The sequence below is a fragment of the Benincasa hispida genome, chromosome 10 (assembly GCF_009727055.1).
Source record: "Benincasa hispida cultivar B227 chromosome 10, ASM972705v1, whole genome shotgun sequence".
Taxonomy (NCBI): Eukaryota; Viridiplantae; Streptophyta; class Magnoliopsida; order Cucurbitales; family Cucurbitaceae; genus Benincasa; species Benincasa hispida.
In genome coordinates, this window is record NC_052358.1 from 34,624,631 (window position 1) to 34,635,201 (window position 10,571).

At 31.3% G+C, this 10,571-nt stretch overlaps 1 protein-coding gene across 1 annotated transcript; it reads left to right on the top strand.

Moving 5' to 3' along the window:
• Window positions 1–487: 487 nt before the first annotated feature.
• On the top strand, window positions 488–1,588 carry LOC120088693 (vascular-related unknown protein 1-like). Its single transcript, XM_039046115.1, has 3 exons — window positions 488–939; window positions 1,034–1,087; window positions 1,181–1,588. The coding sequence occupies exons 1-3, from the start codon at window positions 607–609 to the stop codon at window positions 1,319–1,321; spliced, it is 528 nt and encodes a 175-aa protein (XP_038902043.1). The 5' UTR covers window positions 488–606; the 3' UTR covers window positions 1,322–1,588.
• Window positions 1,589–10,571: the final 8,983 nt, after the last annotated feature.

A 10,571-nucleotide genomic window follows, 5' to 3' on the forward strand; every position in this document is an offset into this window, starting at 1 on the left:
ACTTAATAAACTTTTATAGTAATTGAATTAAATAAATTATTGATAATTTATCGTAGTTAAATAATAATAAGATTGATTTTAGTAAAATAATATGAAGGAGTTAATTAATAAAAGAATATAATATTTATTATAAGTTTGGAGATGTGAAATTATTGAAAGTATAGAAATGAGTAACGACAATTCTATATATTGAAAGGAGAAAAAGGTTTATTAACATATTTATGAGTGTGACTCAGTTTGGAAGAAGAATATGGATTAAGTTCTGAATTTATTGGGCCAAATGAGGTCCATGAATAAGAGAAGATGGGCTCAGTTTGGAATTTATTGGGCCAAAACAGGCCCTTCGTGTCTTGTCAGGCGGAAATGATAGCTTGGTTTTATCCTTCGTTTAAAATATTGGTGGAAATTTGGAGAGATAACATGGCCCACACCAAGATTCTAAACCATCATGCTCTCCTTTATTACTCCTATTCCCTCTATTTTCTCCCCTTATAAAATCTCTCCCTTTTCTTTGCCTCTCAACTCCTCAAATTTCATTTAATTATAAAAAAAAGCCCATCTTTTATTTCCCCTAATTTCTCTCTTCAAGATCCTTAGAATTTATTCATGGAGAAATCTGTTTATTCATCCACCAACCCACAATTCCCTCACCCATTGCCTTCCTTTTCCACCTCCGCCGCCGCCGAAAGCGGCTGGACCGCCTACTTGGACGACCCCTCCGACGACGACGACACCTACACTTTCCCCACCTCCTCCTTGCTCTCCGACGCCGCTTCTCACGCTGCATGCAAATTCTCCCCCGCCGCCGCCGACCCTCCACCTCCGCTCACCGACCACCTCAAAATCTCCACGAAGTTGATTCTCAAGCCTAAACAAACTCACTTTTTTGTCGATGCTTCTCTTGAAGATACTGCCAGTTCTCCTGATAATAGCCCCAAGGTCAAGAAATTAACTTCTTTTAACAGAGACAATTTTTATTAATTTAAATTTAAATTATAATTATTTGGTTTTTGAATTATTGTTGTACGTGTAGGTTGGTCATTTGGGGCCGTTCGATGGGAATAATTATCGAAGAAAAAGTTCGCTGGTAATTTATAATTTATCATTAAAAAAAAAAATAATAATTAAGTTTTTTTCTTTTAATTTATTTATGGATATTTTTGTTTGTTTTATGGGGCAGGGAAATGGAAAGAAATATAGAGGAGATCATGAAAGAAATTTGGAGATGAGTTTTAAGAGGAAGGCTACTGAATATACAGACTTGAAAAAAAGAGGATTGTGTTTAGTTCCTTTGTCCATGTTCACAAATTACATGGGTTGAAAATTATTCCGTGTATATATGGAACATAGTTCAGAGAATAAGATCTTCGATATGATCGATATTCGATGTCGTTTCGAAGTGTCAAATTCTAAAAGGAAGAAAATTTGTATATGATAGTGAAGTTTATAATAGTCTTTTGTAACTAGCAACCTGCCCAATTTGGGTAAGGTTGCAAGCATGACTTTTATAGTCGGCTTAATTATATGTAAAATTGTAAATTTAATTCATACTCAATTTATTTACTAATTTAGCAACTCCCGTAGCTCACTATGTGCACTAACGTTTTCTTCTTTTACTCTTTCTTATTATGTCTCGTTGTTTCGTCTTATTGTTCGTTGTACTAAAAAAATCAATTCTATAAATTATATCAACCTATTGTGCACTAAAAATGTTATATCAAACTCAAATCAAACTATATTATAAAATTAATGATCATTATTTTTCTTTAAAAATTTAGAATTATTTTTAAATAAAGAAAAATGAATAAATTTATTTATAAATATAACAACATGTGTCATCATTCATAAACCATGACATTTTGATTTATCATTTAAAACATTGCCAAAAATTTTATCAACAAAAGAATTAGTGACGTGGCATTGCAAAGACGAATTCTCAAATAATTCAATTTTTGAATTTGGAGAAATTTGGTTAATTTAATTATTCCAACAAACATGTACTTATAAAATAAAATTGGAAGTTAATGAGAATAGGCGTAATTAGTGACGTGGCCTATGATGATGATTGGTCCCAAAATCGAAAATTTGAAATTAGCGTGAAAGGTCGAAAATTTTAATTATTTGAAGAGAACGTGGGACCCATTTTCAGCACCAATCAGAGCGTTGACGCTCGAGTGTTACGCACGATTGAAATAAAACGCCATCTCTACGTAGCTACTAATTCAATTTACTTATTTAGACCCAAATCTCTTTTTATTTATTTATTTCATTTTTCTTTTCAGTACAAAATTCCATTTTATTTATTTTATTTCATCAATTCACTTATCTTGTCCTTCTCTCCAATCATTTTTTTTAGAGTGGTCTAATTTTTAAATTTGGGAGAATATTTATGCAATCCGACCTAATATTTCTCTTCTTTATTTTCTTTTTGATTTACTCCAAGGCGTTTAAGATGTCTATGTCAACGAAGATATCGAAATATTATTTTTATGCATATTTTAATAGAAATATTGATAAAACATGAATGTTGATGAAAATTTCTAAAAGGATTATAAAAAGTTTATTACTCTACTATAAAATACTATTAATCCGGCATGGACTACATGAACTCCCAATAGTTTATTGGATAAATTGATAAGTCGGGTATTCCTGGCCTACCAAGTAAAATCGATGGATTTTGGGTCACAACCAACAAAGTTAAAGTTCCATTAAAGCACATTTCTACATGATAGAACCTCCTTGGGAATATAAGGTCAGTGACATTTAGTATGCTTCATGAATATTTTTATAATATAATAGAAATGACTATTTATTTATCTTGTCAATGTCGAGTCTATTTATATGTGGAGATATCGATAGAAATGTTTAATATGTGTTAACAAAAATTTAATATCATGATCGTATCTCAAATACCAAATCGAGAGTAATAATATTTTAAAGATTGATTGGTTCTTTTATAATCTTGATCAATACTCAATCTCTTGCAGGCCATAAGTCTTTCTTTAAACTAAAAACACATCACTTATCAAAAGATTTAAAAAATAAAAAGAAAACTAAAACAAAAACTTCTCAATATATATATATATATATACCATGATTGGTAATTCTAGATTCACTTTAAAATTTTAATTTTTAGTATTTATGATTAAGTTGACATTATTTGAAAAAGGAAGTTTCTCTTGCTAATAATTATTTTCATCCTATGGTTCTTCTAATTTTAAGTTGAATTTGAAAAAGTATGAAAAGAAGTTATTGATAATATATCTCAATTAATGTGTCAATTTATCTATAGATTGCATCAAATAATTAATGTGTCAAATTATCATCACATCAATTTGATTATGTATTTTAATTATCAACATTGAAGGGTCTTTGTATTTCTAATAGTTTATATATTTTATTAAAAAAACTAATTTTGACATATATTATTTTATTTGTTCTAGTTTCATATTTTATTTTATAATTTAATGTTATTGTTACATTATTAATATTTTTTAAGTGAAAGAAATGCCCATTCTGTAAACAAAGTGATTAGTCATTTATGTAATTAGCTCTTTGTTATACTTTTGTATTAAATATATAGGGCTTCAAATACCACACTAATTTTCATTTTCTAACTTTTAGAAAAATATACGTTTAAAAGATAACTATTTAAACAACTTTAAGAGGATAAAAAAAAATGTTTTTTCTTATTGAATGATCAATTAGAAATACTTCAAGAAGAAAAAAAATATAGATATATAGTTAAAATAAACAGTAATCGCAATAAGTAACATTTTTAAGGATAGTAACCAAGTGTATAATAACAATTTAAAAAAATTGCAAATATAATAAAGTCTATCAACGATAAAATTCTATCGTTGGTAGACTCCTACCAGGAATATAGTTTGTCACTGATAGACTATCTAAATTTTACCATATTTGTAATTTTTTTTTTTTACATTATACTATATTTTCTAATACTTTGAGCCTAATTATTATATTTATAACTGTCCCTAAAATAAAAGAAAATTTTTACAGATAAAAAAATGTCAAACTATTTTAAAAAATGACAAAAAAGACATTGATAGACTTCTATCTCAATGATAAACTTCTATCAATTTCAATCACTGATAGACACTAATAGATTTTTATCAGCCTCTATCAAAGAAAATTAAAATTTTACTATTCTATATATATAATCTCTCTTATTTTTCTATTTTTGAAAGCCTCCTTAAAATAAATAGTTATAAGATTTTTAATAATCTTCTACCAGAAGATTTTTGTTGACCAAACAAAAGAGAAGTATATTATTCCTTTTTTATATTTTTTCCATTGTTTTATTCTCATTTTATTTTCTATATATATATTCACTTGCCCTTTTATCCATCTTTATATTATTATCACAATCAAAATAATCATAGTTTAACTGACATAAATAATGTACCGTAAATTTTGAAGTTAAAAATTTAATTTCTCCACCCATATTACATTATTATTTTTCACATATTTTCTCCAACTAACTTCATTTTATACAATAATTTCTCTCTATTTTTTTTTTTATATTCACTCAATTATGTCTACCATATTTTCTACTATACCTATATCTAGACCAAAAAGATAATATATGGTAGAAAAGCTAAAGAATTTCATGATGGTTACCTAGGTAAGAATCTACAATATTTATTTAACCTTGAATATTATTAGTTCACACTCCTCTTTCTTAATCATAATATATGTCTCATTAAACTTTTATCTTTAGTAACCGTTGATCAAATATATCAATATTAGTTTTTTTTTTAGAAAGCAAACAATAGACCAATTAAAGGATCACATAAGAAAAAAAAAAAAAAGACAAATCACATAGGGTGAGGAGAAAAAAAAAAAAAGAAAAAAAAAGAAGAAGCTTGCTCTTCCAACGTTTTTGAAGCCAAAGAGTGAGCCAGAATATTATTCCAACGAAGAATATGGACAAAAAAGACATCGCCTATAGCTTGCGCATAAGTCTGTCTCCTAGATGAAAAATGATACTTAAGAAAGATCCTTACAAAAGCCAGACAAGAGATTAACAATCTCCAAGTAATTTGACTCCACAATAAGTTGATCAACATTTATTAACAATAAATATCAATGTTAGTTGTTAACAATAAATATTCTTTATTTTTTAAAATATTACTTCACATATGTGGGTGAGAATTGGAATCTAAAACCTCTTAGATATGATAGGACCTAAACAATATAACAACAACCCACTAAGATCTCTTCCAAAACAATCAACCAAATAATTGTTCTAAAAAATATCACAAATAAGTCACCAAATAATCACCAAGAGATCAACCAACAATGGACAACAGTAAACCACAAAATTATGGAAGACTAAAAACAAAGAGCACACATGAATTATATGTAGAAAACCTCTTCAATGTGAAGAGTAAAAACCACGAGAATTGTGAGGAGTTCAACTTTGTTAACTTCTCTTATTATGATAAAATTGAAGAAAAAAGAACCCAAATCAGTCATACAAAGGTTCACAACCCACTCATACTTTCATATATAAAAGATGAACATTTGAGAGATAAAAAAATGAAAATCACCTAGTTTTCCAAATTTTGTTTGGCAGCAATTGCAGACAAATCAGAGCTCTAAACAATGTACAACCATTCAAAATGAAACCCTATGCATCCCGAATAGGCTGACCAAATTTCAGCACGATCCAACGATTCAAACTCTAGCAATCAACAACTTTGTGGAAGCTGCCGCTGAAAAACCAAATCGTTGTCTTTCTCTCTGATTTTCTACCTCTTTTTCATTCTTTTTCCCTTAGGTCATCTTCATATCACATAAAAGAAAACTTAGGGCCTTCAAGATGGGCCAACTCAAAAAATTAGCCCCAATTGGGTTTACAAAATACAAGTTTAAAATAAAGTCTTGCTTGTGCAACAAATGAGCTGGACACCCACAACAATCTCCCCCTCTAGCCCAACATGAGGAAAACTCAATCACATCCATGCTCACTTGAACCTCATCCAGACAAGCTTACTACAAAGCTCAATCTTGCTTCCGGGAACTATCTTAGTTAACATATATGCACTATTCTTGTCAGTGTGGACTTTCTTCAGGTTCAGTCTCTTCTCTTCAATTACATCTCGTAGCCAATGATATCTAATGTTAATGTGTTTAGTACGATCATGATACATTGGATTCTTGCTCAAATCCATTGCACTCTGTCTGTCATAAAATATAACATACTTACCTTGCTTTAAACTTAACTCTTGAAGGAACCTTTTAAGTTATAACATCTCCTTGCTTGTTTCCACTACAACAATATACTATGCTTCAGTTGTGGACAATCCTATACATTTTGTAGCTTCGATTGCCATGATATGGCTTCCCCTAAAAATTTAAACACATAACCTAAGGTAGACTTTCTGTTATCAAGATCACCTTCCATGTCTGCATCAGTATAACTTTCAAGCATAAGTTTGTCACCTCCATAACATAAACTCAATTTGGAAGTGCTCTGCAAGTATTTGAAGATCTACTTCATTGCTTCCTAGTTGGGTTGGAGAGAAAATGACTCACTAGACTGACTGTATGTGTAATATCAAGTCTAGTACATACCATAGCATATATCAAAAAACCAACAGCAGAAGAGTAAGGAATAGATGACATAACTTCTTTCTCTTTCTCTGTTGTAGGACATGCTCTCTTACTTAACTTAAAGTGAGTTTCTAAAGGTGTACTAACAGGCTTAGCATGCTTCATATTGAACCTATCCATCACCTGTTTAATACACTTCTCCTGGGATAACCACAATTTCCCCACTTTCCTATCATGAGCAATCTCCATACCTAAGATTTTCTTTGCATGACCTAAATCTTTCATGTCAAATGATTTGGACAAGTCTTTCTTCAAAATTTGAAACATATTTATATCTTGTCTAACTATCAACATATAATCTACATATAAAAGAAGAATGATGAAGTTGCCTGTAGGGAACTTTCTAAAATACATACAAGAATCACCCGTAGTTCCTTTATAATCATTGCTTATCATAAACAAATCAAATTTCTTGTACCATTGCCTTGGTGCCTGTCTAAGTCCATAAAGACTCTTCTTCAACTTGCAAATAAGTTTATCTTTCCCTTTTTCTTCAAGTCCTTCAGGTTGCTCAATGTAGATCTCTTCATGCAAGTTACCATGTAAAAAAGCGATTTTTACATCAAGTTGCTCTATCTCAAGATCAAGACTTGTTGCTAATCCTAACACTGCTCTGATAGATGTCATTTTAACCATAAGAGAGAAGATCTCATCAAAGTTAATTTTCTTTTTCTGGTTGCATCCCTTAACCATTAATCTGGCTTTGTACCTCACTATCTTTTCACCATCCTTCTTGTACTTGAAAAACCATATGTTTTTCAATATTTTCTTGCCCTTTGGAGGCTTCACTAGCTCATAGGTTCCATTATTTTCCAAGAAATTTATCTCCTTCTTCATTGAATCGAACCACTGATCTTTTTCATCATGAGACAAAACCTCTTGATAGTTTTCTGGCTCTTTATCTTCACTAACTAGAATGAACCCTGAGTTCGGATATCTTGTTGAAGGTTTACGCACTCTATTGGACTTTCGAGTTTGAGTATCCTCCATTTGGGGAATAGATTGCTCCCTTTACTCATGAACTTTTCCATGAATCACTTCCTCATATGCATCTTCCTCATGAATTTCTTCACAATGAAGACTCGTCAAGAATATGATCTGGTTCATTACCATCAGTTGTATCTCATTAACATCATTGTGTATATCAACAACATTCTCATTTGTTGACTTAGCAATAGAAAGAGTAGAAGTAAAATCATTAGTAATCTTAAAACACAACTCTAAAGTAGAAGTGTACCTTGTACTAAGAAGATTTGTACCCTTCTCATGCTCAAAGAATACTACATTTCTGCTTCTCACTACCTTTTTTTTTTCTAGATCGTAGAGCCTATAACCAAACTCTTCATCACCATACCCAACAAAAACACATGGATTGGTCTTCAAATCAAGCTTTGACCTTTATTATTTAGGCATATGCATGTATGCCTTGCTGCCAAAGACTCTGAAAAACAAATAAGTGAGATCATGTCCTTTTCATGCTCTCTCTGAAATGTCTAGACCAAGAGGAATTGATGGAGATTGATTAATCAAATACATGACACATTGAACTACTTTAGCCCAAAATGTCTTAAGGAAGATTAGACATTCTAAGCATACTCATCACCTTCTCCATAATGGTTCTGTTCATCCTCTCAACAACTCCATTATGTTGTGGTGTGCCAGACCCTGTCTTCTCATGTCTGATGCCATGCTGTGAACAATAATACTTGAACTCATTTGAAGTATATTCACCACCATTATCAGATCGAAGACACTTCAATTTTCTTCCAGTCTCCCTTTCTACCCAAATTCTTCGATTAGCATCATCAATAAAAGTGTCAAAATATTTATTACCATCAAGTGACTCCACCTCAATAGACCCATAAATATCAAAATGTATTAACTCCAACTTTTCTGGCCTTTTGGTAGATTTCCCATAAAAGGAAATTTCATGTTGCTTACCTGCCAAACAATGATCACAAGGGTCAAGAGAAAATATTTTAGGAATAAGAGATTTACTTGCCAACAATTTAATCCCCTTATCACTCATATGCCCTAGCCTTCGATGCCACAAATTTGGAGAATTATTTTCTTCTAATGCATTCAACTCAGAAGAACATATGCTCAAGTTTGTTTTATACAAAGAGCAACATAACTCACCTCGAGCAACTATTATTGAACTCTTAGATAATTTCCACTTACCATCACGAAAGTTTTGTTGAAATCCTTCTTGATCAAGGACATTTGCAAACAACAAGTTAATGCGTAAATTAGGAATATGACGCACATTCTTTAATGTAAGCGTGCACCCAACACTTTTCTTCACACGAATATCACCTAACCCAACTATGCTAGTTGAGCTCTCATTTCCCACCTTCACACTACCAAAATCATAAGATTGATAGTTCATGAAATACTCTTTTTTGAGAACATAATGGTATGAAGCACCTGAATCTACCACCCACTATGTGTTTGAACTCTCTACATGATGACACTCACTGGTTGCACAAGTCAAGATGACAACATTTTCACTTTGAGAAATAATTGTTGCAGTATTTTTATCATCTTCCTCTTTTTGTGAGTCTTGCTTCTTACTTTGTTCCTTCTTCCAATGATAGAAAAAAAAAATTTATATGGCCAGGCTTGTTATAGTAATGACATGTCCTAGTCTCTTTGTTTCTAGACTTGGACTTCCCTTTTGAGTTACCACAGTCTTTAGGTTTCTTACCCTTGTTTCTTCCATGATTCTCAGCAACAAGAGCATGTAAATTATCAACTCTCATCTCCTTTCTTCTTATCTCTTCATTGCACATGTTTTGTTTGATAACGTCTAAAGACAAAACACCTTCTGAAGCAACGTTACTAATAGTCACAACCAAGGTTTACCAACTATTTGACAGAACTCAACAAGAACAAAGCATGCAATTCATCAACAAAATCAATCTTCATAGTAGTTAGCTTATTAATAATATCCTAAAAGTCACTCAAATGCTCAGAAACAGACTTCCCACCCTTCAATTACAAATTAACAAGTTGCTTAATTAAAGAAGTTTTGTTATGTGCGGTCTTCCTTTCATAAAGACCTTCCAATTTCTTCCACAACTCATATAGGCCAGACTCTTTAGACACATGGTTGAAAATGCTAATATCAACTCACTGCCTAATGGTCGCATAAGTTTTTCTCTTTAACTTTTTTCAATCTTTTTATTTCATTTTATCTGGTTTTGCAGGTTTAGAAATTGTGCCATCTGCTTTTGTGGTTGTTTTAATTGAATCAAACAAATCTTTGCAATATAATAAATCCTCCATCATCGGCCTTCAGATGGAATAATTGGTTGATGTCAATTTTATCATTGAACTACCTCCACCATTACTAGTAGACTCCAAAACAATGATTAAATTAAAACTCTTTCTGATACCAATTGATAGGACCCAAACAATATAACAACAACCCACTAGGATCTCTTCCACAACAATCAATCAAATAATTGTTCTCCAGAACACCATAAATAAATCATCAAATAATCACCAAGCGATCAACCAACAATGGACAACAATAAACCACAAAATTATGGAAGATTAAATACAAAGAGCAACATGAATTATATGTGGAAAACCTCTTCAATGTGAAGAGTAAAAACCACGGGACTTGCGAGGAGTCTACCCTTGTTAACTTCTCTTATTATGATAAAATTGAAGGGAAAAAATATAAATCATTCATACAAAGGTTCACAACCCACCAATACTTTCATACATAAAAGATGAACACTTGAGAGATAAAAAGAATGAAAATCACCCAGTTTTCCAAATTCTGTTTGGTAGCAATTGCGGACAAACCAGAGCTCTAAACAACGATCAAACCGTTCAAAACGAGACTCTATGTGTCTTGAATAGGTTGACCAAATTTCAGCATCATCCAAAGGTTCAAACTCTAGAAATCAACAACTTTATGA